General features: G+C 43.5%; 1 protein-coding gene across 1 annotated transcript; it reads left to right on the top strand.

Annotated features, from left to right (window-relative positions):
• The first annotated feature begins 254 nt into the window (after positions 1-254).
• On the top strand, positions 255-14,854 carry ghrhr2 (growth hormone releasing hormone receptor 2). The gene is made up of 12 exons (XM_041897179.1): positions 255-495; positions 727-834; positions 952-1,064; positions 2,882-2,979; positions 3,567-3,699; positions 12,945-13,098; positions 13,184-13,244; positions 13,473-13,539; positions 13,622-13,716; positions 14,119-14,248; positions 14,533-14,574; positions 14,684-14,854. Exons 1-12 carry the CDS (start codon positions 255-257, stop codon positions 14,774-14,776), a joined length of 1,335 nt encoding a protein of 444 aa, XP_041753113.1. The 3' UTR covers positions 14,777-14,854.
• Positions 14,855-16,667: the final 1,813 nt, after the last annotated feature.

Here is a 16,667-nt window from a genome sequence, read left to right as displayed (position 1 = left end):
TATGCTTGCATGTCTTTTATCTAGAGCAGGGTCTCCAGGACAATCATTATGAAAAACCCTGATCTAGAGAATACATAAATGATGCTGCATTAACGATTAAGTTGAAAGAGTTTAAACTGTTAGCTAAAAGGAGTTTGAATGTCTGTGTTTATTATCCGGTGTACAGTATATTGTGTGGTAAAATTAAAATAGTCATAAATACTGTATACATTAGACGGACAGACACCTGGTGAAATGGATCAACGGTTTAAATAATGAATTTCTGTCTGCCTGTGTCCGTCCATCCGGTCCATCCGCCGTCGGTCCTTCTGTCTGTCTGCCTTCTTGTGTCTGTCCGTCCGGTCTGTACGTCCATCCGTCTTCCTGCCACTCAGATCAGGACCACTCATCCTGAATGCTCCATTGTCCTCCACCTCTTGGAGAAAGAGGGCGAGTGCAAACTCCAGATGAGGAACACCAAGGCACTGTCCTTGTCAACTCCTAACAACACTACAGGTAGCTCTCTCTCCAATGAGAATGTTAGGCATTCATTTGTAGAAAAAAACAAAGGGGGACATCTTTGCATCTTTAACACCCCTTTGCATTATTTTAAAGATACATTCATACAAAATAACATGTAAAACAATAATAATAAAACAATTGTGCATTCTGCCTCAGTCTCAACCTGTTTTTTTTCTTTCCGCCACAGTTTACTGCTTGTTTATAACGTTGTGTGGGAAATGACAGGTTGTCTGGTGGAATGGGATGGTGTGAGCTGCTGGCCCACAGCCCTAAATGGGGAGAGCCTCTCCGTGTCCTGTCCTCTGCTCCTCCTGAAGCCAGACTCTCCCCCAGGTACAATAAATACTCTAGATCAGTGTCTAGGGGCAACTTCACCCAACTCATAATATCATCCACCATCTCATCCAATTAAACAATATATATTTTAAATCGGTGATATTTTCTTTACAGCTCTCATCACACGCAACTGCACCCCCCAAGGATGGAGTAAGCCAAGCTTGCCGTATTACAAAGCATGTTACTTTGAGGACAGCAGTGAAGAAGAGGAGGAGACTGGGAATAAGGTAGAGTAGAGTTGGTAGCATTGTAAGGTAACACTTTAGTAAAAGGATAATTTCACACACAAAATCATTATTTACTATTATGTGAAGTGTACATGTCAGCTGACATATTTTTTGTCAAAGTTTTAATAATAATTATATACAGTTGAAGTTGGAAGTTTACATACACTTAGGTTGGAGTCATTAAAACACATTTCTTGTTAACAAACTATAGTTTTGGCAAGTCGGTTAGGACATCTACTTTGTGCATGACACAAGTAATTTTTCCAACAATGGTTTACAGACAGATTATTTCACTTATAATTCACTGTATCACAATTCCAGTGGGTCAGAAGTTTACATACACTAAGTTGACTGTGCCTTTAAACAGCTTGGAAAATTCCAGAAAATGATGTCATGGCTTTAGAAGCTTCTGATAGGCTAATTTACATCATTTGAGTCAATTGGAGGTGTACCTGTGGATGTATTTCAAGGCCTACCTTCAAACTCAGTGCCTCTTTGCTTGACATCATGGGAAAATCTAAAGAAATCAGCCAAGACCTCAGAAAAAAAATTGTAGACCTCCACATGTCTGGTTCATCCTTGGGAGCAATTTCCAAACGCCTGAAGGTACCATGTTCATCTGTACAAACAATAGTACGCAAGTATAAACACCATGGGACCACGCAGCCGTCATACCACTCAGGAAGGAGACGCATTCTGTCTCCTAGAGATGAACGTACTTTGGTGCGAAAAGTGCAAATCAATCCCAGAACAACAGCAAAGGACCTTGTGAAGATGCTGGAGGAAACAGGTACAAAAGTATCTATATCCACAGTAAAACGAGTCCTATATCGACATAACCTGAAAGGCCGCTCAGCAAGGAAGAAGCCACTGCTCCAAAACCGCCATAAAAAAGTCAGACTACGGTTTGCAACTGCACATGGGGACAAAGATCGTACTTTTTGAAGAAATGTCCTCTGGTCTGATGAAACAAAAATATAACTGTTTGCCCATAATGACCATCGTCATGTTTGGAGGAAAAAGGGGGTGCTTGCAAGCTGAAGAACACCACCCAACCGTGAAGCACGGGGGTGGCAGCATCATGCTGTGGGGGTGCTTTGCTGTAGGAGGGACTGGTGCACCTCACAAAATAGATGGCATCATGAGGAAGGAAAATTATGTGGATATATTGAAGCAACATCTCAAGACATCAGTCAGGAAGTTAAAGCTTGGTCGCAAATGGGTCTTCCAAATGGACAATGACCTGTCAGGAGGAATGGGCCAAAATTCACCCAATTTATTGTGGGAAGCTTGTGGAAGGCTACCCGAAGTTTGACCCAAGTTAAACAATTTAAAGGCAATGCTACCAAATACTAATTGAGTGTATGTAAACTTCTGACCCACTGGGAATGTGATGAAATAAATAAAAGCTGAAATAAATCATTCCCTCTACTATTATTCTGACATTTCACATTCTTAAAATAAAGTGGTGATCCTAACTGACCTAAAACAGGGAATTTTGACTAGGATTAAATGTCAGGAATTGTGAAAAACTGAGTTTAAATGTATTTGGCTAAGGTGTATGTAAACTTCCGACTTCAACTGTATGATCATCATACTGGGAGCATATTTAGATAAGACACAACAAATTGGATACAGCTACGGTTCAAAATCTGCCGAAGGTTGGTTGCATTTGGATGTAAGACTTTGCTCATGAGTAGTCATTACAGCAAATGAATACAAAAATATGCAGGCATGTTTAATTTACATTTTGTCAACTTGGGACCTTTGACTGTTATTCGTGAGTATGATAATACATGTTTTATTCTTTCTTCAAGCAAAATTACTTTGCTACGGTGAAGATCATCTACACTGTGGGCTATGGGGTGTCGCTGGCATCTCTCTTCATTGCCATTCTGGTCTTCTGCATCTTCAGGTGAACTTTTACATTTCAGGAAATATAAGTCATTCAGAACTAGAACTCAGAATAGCACATTGTGGTAATACTTTAAAAAAAAAAGGTATGTCATAACAGTCCAGTTCAAATAAAGTGATCCCCAAATATTTGTGGTCGGTGACGCTGTATAATTGCTTCTGAATAAGCTTCCTTTCCTCATCTCCTTTCCTGGTAACAATTAATTTGAAGGTCTGCTGACTATAAATATTATGGGCCGGTTTCTTGGACACAAGTTAAGGCTTTGTAGACTACAAAACAGGTTGAATGGAGATTTAGCGTTATAGGTGCCTAAAGGCAATTCACAAATAAAAAGGTGCATGGACTGCGCTTACCCTCCACTATATCACGGGTTGTTACTTTTTATTACTAATTCAATAACTATCTATAAATGAATAATTAACCATCTATAAACTACTTATATACGCTTTATAAAGCCTTCATAAAGATACGTCGTTAACATGTTATTTGAATGGTAGACTTCATGGGTTATAAATGTGTTATGTATATCCTTTTGTACGTACCGTTCAAGTAAAGTGTTACCCAGTTGAGTCTGGTGTCTTCCACAGGAAGTTGCTGTGCATCAGGACCTCCATCCACCTCAACCTGTTTTCCACCTTCATCCTCCGTGGACTGGCCGTGTTTGTGAAGGACGCCGTGCTGTTTGCAGATGAGAGCATGGACCACTGCACTGTCTCAACGGTAGGTACAACCACTGTGGCCACTGTAGATTGTGGAAGAAAGGACATCAGCAACAGAAAGTAGGCTTCACAGTATCATTATTATCACTGTATCATATAGAACCAAGTTCACGTTGGGAATTCTCCTTTATCTAAAAATCCTGCAATGACCAGTGTCATGTCTCAAATTGAGGGGGTACAGTGGGGAGAACAAGTTTTTGATACACTGCCGATTTTGCAGGTTTTCCTACTTACAAAGCATGTAGAGGTCTGTAATTTTTATCATAGGTACACTTCAACTGTGAGAGACGGAATCTAAAACAAAAATCCAGAAAATCACATTGTATGATTTTTAAGTAATTAATTTGCATTTTATTGCATTACATAACTATTTGATCACCTACCAACCAGTAAGAATTCCGGCTCTCACAGACCTGTTAGTTTTTCTTTAAGAATCCCTCCTGTTCTCCACTCATTACCTGTATTAACTGCACCTGTTTGAACTCGTTACCTGTATAAAAGACACCTGTCCACACACTCAATCAAACAGACTCCAACCTCTCCACAATGGCCAAGACCAGAGAGCTGTGTAAGGACATCAGGGATACAATTGTAGACCTGCACAAGGCTGGGATGGGCTACAGGACAATAGGCAAGCAGCTTGGTGAGAAGGCAACAACTGTTGGCGCAATTATTAGAAAATGGAAGAAGTTCAAGATGACGGTCAATCACCCTCGGTCTGGGGCTCCATGCAAGATCTCACCTCGTGGGGCATCAATGATCATGAGGAAGGTGAGGGATCAGCCCAGAACTACACGGCAGGACCTGGTCAATGACCTGAAGAGAGCTGGGACCACAGCCTCAAAGAAAACCATTAGTAACACACTAGGTCCCCCTGCTCAAGCCAGCGCATGTCCAGGCCCGTCTGAAATTTGCCAATGACCATCTGGATGATCCAGAGGAGGGATGGGAGAAGGTCATGTGGTCTGATGAGACAAAAATAGAGCTTTTTGGTCTAAACTCCACTTGCCGTGTTTGGAGGAAGAAGAAGGATGAGTACAACCCCAAGAACACCATCCCAACCGTGAAGCATGGAGGTGGAAACATCATTCTTTGGGGATGCTTTTCTGCAAAGGGGACAGGACGACTGCACCGTATTGAGGGGAGGATGGATGGGGCCATGTATTGCGAGATCTTGGCCAACAACCTCCTTCCCTCAGTAAGAGCATTGAAGATGGGTCGTGGCTGGGTCTTCTATCATGACAACGACACGAAACACACAGCAAGGGCAACTAAGGAGTGGCTCCGTAAGAAGCATCTCAAGGTCCTGGAGTGGCCTAGCCAGTCTCCAGACCTGAACCCAATAGAACATCTTTGGAGGAGCTGAAAGTCCGTATTGCCCAGCGACAGCCCCGAAACCTGAAGGATCTGGAGAAGGTCTGTATGGAGGAGTGGGCCAAAATCCCTGCTGCAGTGTGTGCAAACCTGGTCAAGACCTACAGGAAACGTATGATCTCTGTTATTGCAAACAAAGGTTTCTGTACCAAATACCAAGTTCTGCTTTTCTGATGTATCAAATACTTATGTTATGCAATAAAATGCAAATTAATTACTTAAAAATCATACAATGTGATTTTCTGGATTTTTGTTTTAGATTCCGTCTCTCACAGTTGAAGTGTACCTATGATAGAAATTACAGACCTCTACATGCTTTGTAAGTAGGAAAACCTGCAAAATCGGCAGTGTATCAAATACTTGTTCTCCCCACTGTATGTGAGGGTATGCATTTTAGTCATTTAGCAAATGCTCTTATCCAGAGCGACTTACAGTAGTGAGTGCATTCATTTTTATATTTTTTTATACTGGTCCCCCGTGGGACCCTGGCATTGCAAGCACCATGCTCTACCAACTGAGCCACACGGGACACACAATACCCCTTGTTAGCTTAAGATTTTGAAAATAAATAAAACGGACCCTGATAATATCAAGCGATCTATAACGATGCTTAACTCTGTGATGCTTTAGGCTAGAAACAACATTTAAAATCCATGAGAAAGACGTGACTCTGATCACATACACATATTTAGCAGATGTTATTGCGGGTGTAGCGAAATGCTTGTGTTCCTAGCTCCAACAGTGCAGTAGTATCTAACAATTCACAACAATACACACAAATCTAAAAGTAAAAGAATGGAATTAAGAAATATATAAATATTAGGACGAGCAATGTCGGAGTGGCATTGACTAAAATACAGTAGAATAGAATACAGTATATACATATGAAATGAGTAAAGCAGTATGTAAACATTATTAAAATGACTAGTGTTCCATTATTAAAGTGACCAGTGATTCCATGTCTATGTATATGGGGCAGCAGCCTCTAAAGTGCAGGGTTAAGTAACCGGGTGGAAGCCGGCTAGTGATGGCTATCTAACAGTCTGATGGCCTTGAGATAGAAGCTGTTTTTCAGTCTCTCGGTCCCAGCTTTGATTTACCTGAACTGACATTGCCTTCTGGATGGTAGCGGGGTGAACAGGTCGTGGCTCGGGTGGTTGATGTCCTTGATTATCTTTTTGGCCTTCCTGTGACATCGGGTGCTGTAGGTGTCCTGGAGGGCAGGCAGTGTGCCCCCGGTGATGCGTTGGGCAGACCGCACCACCCTCTGGAGAGCCCTGCAGTTGCGGGCAGTGCAGTTGCCGTACCAGGCGGTGATACAGCCCGACAGGATGCTCTCAATTGTGCATCTGTAAAAGCTTGTGAGGGTCTTAGGGGCCAAGCCAAATTACTAAAGCCTCCTGAGGTTGAAGAGGCGCTGTTGAGCCTTCTTTACCACACTGTCTGTGTGGGTGGATCATTTCAGATTGTCAGTGATGTGTACACCGTGGAACTTGAAGCTTTCGACCTTCTCCACGTCGATGTGGATAGAGGCGTGCTCCCTCTGCTGTTTCCTGAAGTCCATGATCAGCTCCTTTGTTTTGTTGACGTTGAGGGAGAGGTTATTTTCCTGGCACCACTCTGCCAGGGCCCTCACCTCCTCCCTGTAGGCTGACTCGTCATTGTTGGTAATCAGGCCTACTACTGTTGTGTCGTCTGCAAACTTGATGATTGAGTTGGAGGCGTGCTTGGCCACGTAGTCATGGGTGAACAGGGAGTACAGGAGGAGGCTGAGCACACACCCTTGGGGGGCCCTGAGTTCAGGATCAGCGAAGTGGAGGTGTTGTCTCCTACCTTCACCACCTGGGGGCGGCCCGTCAGGAAGTCCAGGACCCAGTTGCACAGGGCGGGGTTCAGACCCAGGGCCCCAAGCTTACTGATGAGCTTGAAGGGTACTATGTTGTTGAAGGCTGAGCTATAGTCAATGAACAGCATTCTTACATAGGTACTCCGCTTGTCCAGATGGGATAGTGCAGTGTGCAGTGCGATAGCGATTGCATCGTCTGTGGATCTATTGGGGTGGTATGCAAATTGAAGTGGGTCTAGGGTGTCAGGTAAGGTAGAGGTGATATGATCCTTAACTCGCCTCTCAAAGCACTTCATGATGACAGAAGTGAGTGCTATGGGGTGATAGTCATTTAGTTCAGTAACCTTTGCTTTCTTTTGGGTTCAGCAGACTGGGATAGGGAGAGATTGAATATGTCCATAAACACTCCAGCCAGCTGGTCTGCGCATGCTCTGAGGCCGCGGCTAGGGATGCCATCTGGGCCGGCAGCCTTGCGAGGGTTAACATGCTTAAATGTCTTACTCACGTCGGCCATGGAGAACAAGAGCCCACAGTCCTTGGGAGCGGGCCGCGTCGGTGGGACTGTGTTATCCTCAAAGCGGGCGAAGAAGGTGTTCAGCTTGTCTGGTATCAAGACGTTGGTGTGGCTGGTTTTCCCTTTGTAATCCGTGACTGTCCCTGCCACATAAGTCTCGTGTCTGAGCCGCTGAATTGCGACTCCACTTTGTCTCTGTACTGACGTTTTACCTGTTTGACTGCCTTACGGAGAGAATAACTACACTGTTTGTATTCAACCATCTTCCCAGTCACCTTGGCATGGTTAAATGCGGTGGTTCATGCTTTCAGTTTTGCATGAATGCTGCCATCTATCCACGGTTTCTGGTTTAGGTAGGTTTTAATAGTCACAGTGGGAACAACATCCCCTATACACTTCCTGATGAACTCAGTGACCGTGTCCGTGTATACGTCAATGTTATTCTCAGAGGCTACCCGGAACATATCCCAGTCCACATGATCAAAACAATCTTGAAGCATGGATTCCGATTGGTCAGCCCAGCGTTGAATAGACCTTAGCACTGGTACTTCCTGTTTGAGTTTCTGCCTATAGGAAGGGAAGAGCAAAATGGAGTCATGATCTGATTTGCCAAAGGGAGGGCGGGGGAAGGCCTTGTAGGCATCCCGGAAGGGGGAGTAGCAGTGGTCAAGCGTTTTTCCAGCACAAGTACTTTAGTCAATGTGTTTATAGAACTTCGGTAGCGTTTTCCTCATATTTGCTTTGTTAAAATCCCCAGCTACAATAAATGCGGCCTCAGGATATGTGGTTTCCAGTTTGCACAAAGTCCAGTGTAGTTCCTTGAGGGCCGTTGTGGTATCGGCTTGAGGAGGAATATACACACCTGTGACTATAACTGAAGAGAATTCTCTTGGGAGGTAATACGGTCGGCATTTGATTGTGAGGTATTCTAGGTTGGGTGAACAAAAGGACTTGAGTTTCTGTACGTTATCACAATCACACCATGAGTATTTAAACATGAAACATACACCACCGCCTTTCATCTTCCCAGAGAGTTCTTTATTCCTGTCTGCGCAATGTACTGAGAACCCAGCTGGCTGTATGGACGGGGACAGTATATCCGGAGAGAGCCATGATTCCGTGAAACAGAGTATGTTACAGTCCCTGATGTCTCTCTGGAAGGAGATCCTTGCCCTGAGCTCGTCTACTTTATTGTCCAGAGACTGAACATTAGCGAGTAATATACTCGGTAGCGGTGGATGGTGTGCATGCCTCCTGAGTCGGACTAGAAGTCCACTCCGAATACCTCTTCTCTGCCGGCGGCATCTTGGAGCAGCCTCTGGGATAAGTTCAATTGCCCTGGGGGGTACGAACAAAGGATCCAATTCGGGAAAGTCGTATTCCTGGTCATAATGCTGGTGAGTTACCGTTGCTCTGATATCCAAAGTTATTTCTGGCTGTATGTAATAACACAAAAAACGTTCTGGCCTAATAATGTAAGAAATAACACACAAAAAAAACAAAATACTGCAAAGTTGCTTAGGAGCTAGAAGCAGAGCTGCCATGTCTGTCGGCGCCATCTTTATTGTTGCACATAAGGGTATCGTTGGTTCTTCATTATTACATTAACAGATGCAACACAACTTACAGTAAATGGAAAGTACAGTGCTCTTTTGTTGATAAACAGATACAAACACACACACTTAATCACGCATCGTCACTGGCCCCTAAATTCAATTATAGCAACCAGACCCTCAACGACAGATAAACAAAAAAGCTATTTGAGGAATATGGTTTATCACTGGAACATTTATTTTAATGATGACATATAGGAAAACAAATATAGCTGGACAGATCGGTGGTGGATGAGGTGAATTCCCCTCATACCAATGTAAAGCAATTTGATCACTTGGAAAATTATTTCCAATAATCCAATCTACTATTATTAGTAGCACTATTCAAGCCAATTGAAACATCATCATCAACAATGCCCATTACACTTTCAGTTACATGTGTTTAATTTTTCGTCTACAACACACCCTGGAGCATAAACACCTGAGAACAGCAACATTAGTCACCAGAATCAGCAGAACAGCAGCTTGAAGGAATGCCATGGCATCCACAGTGGTAGAAGTACCAAGGCAATCTGTAGGACTCATTACCTGATCCCTGTGCAGCTAGGAGAGCCTCTTTATGTTCTCCCTGTAGGATGGCTCATGCAGAACTTTGTGTATTCGGAATGCATGTTAAGGGGCAATAATGCGCTCAGATTTTGAGCAAACGCGCTGATTGGTTATCACACACATTTGTTTTTCCAGTGGGGTTGAGACCACTCTCTGTTTAGATTTGAAGGGTCATTCTCCAAATTCTGTGGCTTTTCAAATAAAATAAAATAAAATAAAATTTTATTTGCCACATGCGCCGAATACAACAGGTGTAGACATTACCGTGAAATGCTTACTTACAGCCCTTAACCAACAATGCATTTATTTTTAAATAAAAAAGTAAATAAAACAACAACAAAAAGTTGTTGAGAAAAAAGAGCAGAAGTAAAATAAAATAACAGTAGGAAGGCTATATACAGGGGGGTACCGGTGCAGAGTCAATGTGCGGGGGCACTGGCTAGTTGAGGTAATATGTACATGTGGGTAGAGTTAAAGTGAGTATGCATAAATAATTAACAGAGTAGCAGCAGCGTAAAAATATGGGGTGGGGGTGGGGGGGCAGTGCAAATAGTCCGGGTAGCCATGACTAGCTGTTCAGGAGTCTTATGGCTTGGGGGTAGAAGCTGTTGAGAAGCCTTTTGGACCTAGACTTGGCACTCCGGTACCGCTTGCCGTGCGGTAGCAGAGAGAACAGTCTATGACTAGGGTGGCTGGAGTCTTTGACAATTTTGAGAGCCTTCCTCTTACACCACCTGGTATAGAGGTCCTGGATGGCAGGAAGCTTGACCCCAGTGATGTACTGGGCCGTACGCACTACCCTCTGTAGAGCCTTGCGGTCAGAGGCCAAGCAGTTGCCATACCAGGCGGTGATGCAACCAGTCAGGATGCTCTCGATGGTGCAGCTGTATAACTTTTTGAGGATCTGAGGACCCATGCCAAATCTTTTCCGTCTCCTGAGGGGGAATAGGCTTTGTCGTGCCCTCTTCATGACTGTCTTGGTGTGTTTGGACCATGATAGTTCGTTGGTGATGTGGACACCAAGGAACTTGAAGCTCTCAACCTGTTCCACTACAGCCCCCTCTTTGAGGGCCATGAAGTAAGGGCTGAGCTCTTTCCTTAACTCAGTTTGAGCATGAATCATTGAGCAACAGGACCAGTAGATGTCCAGATTAGAGTGGGTTGGCAACATCAGTTATTGAGGTATTTCCCATGGAATGTTTGAACAGGCTGCACAATTTGTATCAATAGATAGGTCAACCTAGTAGGAAATAAGGTTCTAGGGAACATAAATTCCTATGGAAATGTTGTAACATCTTCTGCATTAATGAAGCTCTCAACCTGTTCCACTACAGCCCCGTCGATGAGAATGGGGGCGTGCTCAGTCCTCTTTTTTTCCCTGTAGTCCACAATCATCTCCTTTGTCTTGGTCACGTTGAGCTAGAGGTTGTTATCCTGGCACCACACAGCCAGGTCTCTGACCTCCTCCCTATAGGCTGTCTCATCGTTGTCGGTGATCAGGCCTACCACTGTTGTGTCGTCGGCAAACTTAATGATGGTGTTGGAGTCGTGCCTGGCCATGCAGTCATGGGTGAACAGGGAGTACTACTACATGTTTTCAACAATGCATACAGTGGGGAAAAAAAGTATTTAGTCAGCCACCAATTGTGCAAGTTCTCCCACTTAAAAAGATGAGAGAGGCCTGTAATTTTCATCATAGGTACACGTCAACTATGACAGACAAAATGAGAAAAAATCTAGAAAATCACATTGTAGGATTTTTTATGAATTTATTTGCAGATTATGGTGGAAAATAAGTATTTGGTCAATAACAAAAGTTTCTCAATACTTTGTTATATACCCTTTGTTGGCAATGACACAGGTCAAACGTTTTCTGTAAGTCTTCACAAGGTTTTCACACACTGTTGCTGGTATTTTGGCCCATTCCTCCATGCAGATCTCCTCTAGAGCAGTGATGTTTTGGGGCTGTCGCTGGGCAACACAGACTTTCAATTCCCTCCAAAGATTTTCTATGGGGTTGAGATCTGGAGACTGGCTAGGCCACTCCAGGACCTTGAAATGCTTCTTACGAAGCCACTCCTTCGTTACCGGGCGGTGTGTTTGGGATCATTGTCATGCTGAAAGACCCAGACACGTTTCATCTTCAATGCCCTTGCTGATGGAAGGAGGTTTTCACTCAAAATCTCACGATACATGGCCCCATTCATTCTTTCCTTTACACGGATCTGTCGTCCTGGTCCCTTTGCAGAAAAACAGCCCCAAAGCATGATGTTTCCACCCCCATGCTTCACAGTAGGTATGGTGTTCTTTGGATGCAACTCAGCATTCTTTGTCCTCCAAACATGACGAGTTGAGTTTTTACCAAAAAGTTATATTTTGGTTTCATCTGACCATATGACATTCTCCCAATCCTCTTCTGGATCATCCAAATGCACTCTAGCAAACTTCAGACGGGCCTGGACATGTACTGGCTTAAGCAGGGTGACACGTCTGGCACTGCAGGATTTGAGTCCCTGGCGGCGTAGTGTGTTACTGATGGTAGGCTTTGTTACTTTGGTCCCAGCTCTCTGCAGGTCATTCACTAGGTCCCCCCCGTGTGGTTCTGGGATTTTTGCTCACCGTTCTTGTGATCATTTTGACCCCACGGGGTGAGATCTTGCGTGGAGCCCCAGATCGAGGGAGATTATCAGTGGTCTTGTATGTCTTCCATTTCCTAATAATTGCTCACACAGTTGATTTCTTCAAACCAAGCTACTTACCTATTGCAGATTCAGTCTTCCCAGCCTGGTGCAGGTCTACAATTGTGTTTCTGGTTTCCTTTGACAGCTCTTTGGTCTTGGCCATAGTGGAGTTTGGAGTGTGACTGTTTGAGGTTGTGGACAGGTGTCTTTTATACTGATAACAAGTTCAAACAGGTGCCATTAATACAGGTAACGAGTGGAGGACAGAGGAGCCTCTTATAGAAGAAGTTACAGGTCTGTGAGAGCCAGAAATCTTGCTTGTTTGTAGGTGACCAAATACTTATTATCCTACAATGTGATTTTCTGGAATTTTTTTTCTCATTTTGTCTGTCAGTTGACGTGTACCTATGATGAAGATTACAGGCCTCTCTCATCTTTTGAAGTGGGAGAACTTGCACAATTGGTGGCTGACTAAATACTTTTTTCCCCCACTGTAACAAATAACTAGATGCAGTATAAAGACAAAAAGTATAAAGAACTTGTGTTATTGACTTGTTGAACTTGTTGAGGGGGGACCGGTAACCACAGACTGTCAAAATTATCTAAATGTCTATGTACTGTATATGTGAGAAAAGTAGTTGTTATTGACATTTGTTTCCCATCCATTAGGTAAAGTGTAAAGCAGCGGTGACTTTCTTCCAGTACTGTGTCTTGGCCAACTTCTTCTGGCTTCTCGTAGAGGGCTTGTACCTGCAAACTCTGCTGGTTTTCACCTTTGCTCAGAAGAGAAAGCTCTTCTGGTTGTACACTGGCATAGGCTGGGGTAAGGTGTGTGTGTGTGTATTTGTGTTTGTGAGCGTCTGTGCATGTGTGTGTGTTTATATGACTGTACATTCCATTTCTTCCAGGCACTCCCTCAGTGATCATCATAAGTTGGACCCTGCTGAAGATTCAGTTTGACAATGAAGGGTGAGGCTTGTGAATAACTAGAATAGTTATTTGGTTGTCTACATTAGACATAATTACATGTACTACTTGTGAAAGTATCAATATTCCTTTATGGAAGTAAGTGAAAAGGGCAAATAAAGGGGCCCAAACAAGGGTGAGAAAAGAGAAAAGACTGACATATTGAATGTGATCGTGTAGTACTGTAAGTCATCAACAGTATTCCAGCATTATAACATCTCTGCCCAACAGGTGCTGGGACAACCTTGACAGTGCCTTGTGGTGGATCATCAAAACTCCCATCCTCTTATCTGTCTTTGTAAGACCAAAAAAACACTTATCTGAAAAGTCAATAAGAGGGTTGAGACTTGGTATCAAACCACTGTTTTTCTCAACCACAGATCAACTTCGTGGTGTTTGTGAACATCAGTAGGATCATCATTCAGAAGACCAAGGCCACTGACCTGAATGGAAGTGAGGGACTTCAGGTCTACAGGTAAGACTGACTGACCGTTCATGAGCGCTGAACTGGTAGCATGCACAAAATAAAAGGGCTTGCTCATCTTACCCACTGGCTTGACTTACCATGTTCCTCCCATATGTGGATAGAGTGACTCTGAATTGGGTAGGATTTCAAACGGGTCAAACTTCCCCAGTGTATTGTATCGTAATTAACATAATCTGGATCCAGGAAGTTCCTCTTTATCTCTCCCTCCTTACTTTCTTCTCCCCCCTACCCCTCCACACCACACTTCCTGTCTCGCTTCTCATGTTTATCTCCTCTCTATTTTCCAACCTTGCTTGTCTCTCTCTCCTGTCTCGCTCTCACTTCTCATATGTTTATCTCTCTATTTCCCATCCCTCCCTCTCTCTTTCTCTCCTCTGGTGCCCCCTGCAGGAGGCTGGCGAGGTCCACCCTGCTTCTCATTCCTCTGTTTGGCGTGCACTATGTGGTCTTCGCCCTCTTACCTGAGCATGTGGGTGTAGGGGCCCGACTCTCCCTGGAACTGGTCCTGGGCTCCTTCCAGGTACGAGAGCCTTTTAGACCGAGTGGTTCTCCAACCCAGCACTGGGACCCCTATATATGCAGGTTTTCAATATTAAATTGATCTGATATCCATATTATTAATAATTTAACAGATTCATAACTCATAATTACCTCAAAAGGAAAGGTTTGAATGAAAACTGGCACAAAATGTCATAGGTCACCTCTGCTACTTATTGCCTTCTGAAAATACGTGTTTTTCCCTCATAAAGGGATGAAAATATAAAAATAGTGAACGACTATTCATTCGGCTTCATTTCATTACAGGGGTTTATAGTTGCATTGTTGTACTGCTTCTTGAATGGGGAGGTAAGATATGCCATTCTGTTAACCCTGTGAAGTATTTAATTAATCATAATTACATTTACAACAAATAATAGGCTACAAATTGAAAAACTTTATTGTTTTGTTTTTTCAGGTACAAAATGAAATTCGAAAGGCAATGAAGGGGTGTCGTTCTCAGACAGAAAACAATGCCTTCAATCTGGCAACCCAGGACTATGTAGCCTAGACTCAGGGTGGTGATGACTATCTCAGATGGTTTATTATCATTGAATAACCTAAGTCTAAGGACAAATACAGTGCATTCAGAAAGTATTCAGACCCCTTGACTTTTTCCACATTATGCTACGTTACAGCCTTATTCTAAAATTGATTAAATTAATTTTTCCCTCATCAATCTACACACAATACCCCATAATGACAAAGCAAAAACAGAAATACCTTATTTACATAAGTATTCAGACCCTTTGCTATGAGACTCGAAATTGAGCTCAGGTGCATCCTGTTTCCATTGATCATCCTTGAGATGTTTCTATAACTTGATTGGACCACACCTTTGGTAAATTCAATTGATTGGACAGGAATTGGAAAGGCACACACCTGTCTATATAAGGTTCCACAGTTGACAGTGCATGTCAGAGCAAAAACCAAGCTATGAGGTCGAAGGAATTGTCCGTAGCGGTCCGAGACAGGATTGTGTCAAGACACAGATCTGGGGAAGGGTACCAACATTTTTTTTGCAGCATTGAAGATCCCCAAGAACACAGTGGCCTCCATAATTCTTAAATGGAAGAAGATTGGAACCACCAATACTCTTCCTAGAGCTGGATGCCCAGCCAAACTGAGCAATTGGGGGAGAAGGGCATTGGTCAGGGAGGAGACCAAGAACCCAATGGTCACTCTGACAGAGCTCCAGAGTTCCTCTGTGGAGATGGGAGAACCTTCCAGAAGGACAACCATCTCTGCAGCACTCCACCAATCAGGCCTTTATGGTAGAGTGGCCAGATGGAAGCCACTCTTCAGTAAAAGGCACATGACAGCCACTTGGAGTTTGCCAAAAGGCAGCTAAAGACTCTCAGATCTTGAGAAACAAGATTCTCTGCTCTGAAGAAACCAAGATTGAACTCAATGGCCTGAATACCAAGCGTCATGTCTGGAGGAAACCTGGCACCATCCCTACGGTGAAGCATGGTAGTGGCAGCATCATGCTGTGGGGATGTTTTTAAGCGGCAGGGACTGGGAGACTAGTCAGGATCAAGGGAAAGATGAACGGCACAAAGTACAGAGAGATCCTTGATGAAAATCTGCTCCAGAGCACTCAGGACCTAAGACTGTGCCAAAGGTTCACCTTCCAACAGGACAACCACCCTAAGAACACAGCCAAGACAACGCAGGAGTGGCTTCGGGACAAGTCTCTGAATGTCCTTGAGTGGCCCAGCCAGAGCCCAGCTTGAACCCGATCGAACATCTCTGGAGAGAACTGAAAATAGCTGTGCAGCGATGCTCCCCATCCAACCTGACAGAGCTTCAGAGGATCTGCAGAGAAGAATGGGAGAAACTCCCTAAATCAAATCAAATCAAACTTTTTGTTACATGCGCCGTGAAATGATTACTTACAAGCAGTTGAAGAAAGAGTTAAGAAAATATTTACCAAATCAACTAAAGTAACACAATAAAATAACAATAACGAGGCTATATACAGGAGGTACCGGAACCGAGTCAATGTGCGGGGGTACAGGTTAGTCGAGGTAATTTGTACATGTAGGTAGGGATAAAGTGACTATGCATAGATAATAGACAGCGGGTAGCAGCAGTGTAAAAACAAATGGAGGGGTGCCAAGCTTGTAGTGTCATACCCAAGAAGACTCGAGGCTGTAATCACTGCCAAAGGTGCCAAAGGTGCTTCAACAAAGTACGTATACATTTGCTAACATTTCTAAAAACCTGTTTTTGCTTTGTCATGATGGGGAATTGTGTCTAGATTGATGAGGGAAAAAAAACTATTTAATCAATTTTAGAATAAGGCTGTAACGTAACAAAATGTGGAAAAAGTCAAGGGGTCTGAATACTTTCCGAATGCACTGTACCTCTCTGTCTTGGTGATTATTGTATAGGCCTAC

This window comes from Coregonus clupeaformis, chromosome 1, assembly GCF_020615455.1.
Source record: "Coregonus clupeaformis isolate EN_2021a chromosome 1, ASM2061545v1, whole genome shotgun sequence".
Lineage (NCBI taxonomy): Eukaryota > Metazoa > Chordata > Actinopteri > Salmoniformes > Salmonidae > Coregonus > Coregonus clupeaformis.
Note: the sequence above shows the minus strand (reverse complement) of the source record. Positions and strands in the feature narration are given on the sequence as shown.

Bases quoted from the DNA above. Each gene is read 5' to 3' on its own strand.
- ghrhr2 (XM_041897179.1), top strand. From the start codon at position 255: ATGAATTTCTGTCTGCCTGTGTCCGTCCATCCGGTCCATCCGCCGTCG. The intron at 3,700-12,944 runs GTAGGTACAACC...CCCATCCATTAG, and splicing joins ACCACTGCACTGTCTCAACG to GTAAAGTGTAAAGCAGCGGT. The intron at 13,099-13,183 runs GTAAGGTGTGTG...CATTTCTTCCAG, and splicing joins GTACACTGGCATAGGCTGGG to GCACTCCCTCAGTGATCATC.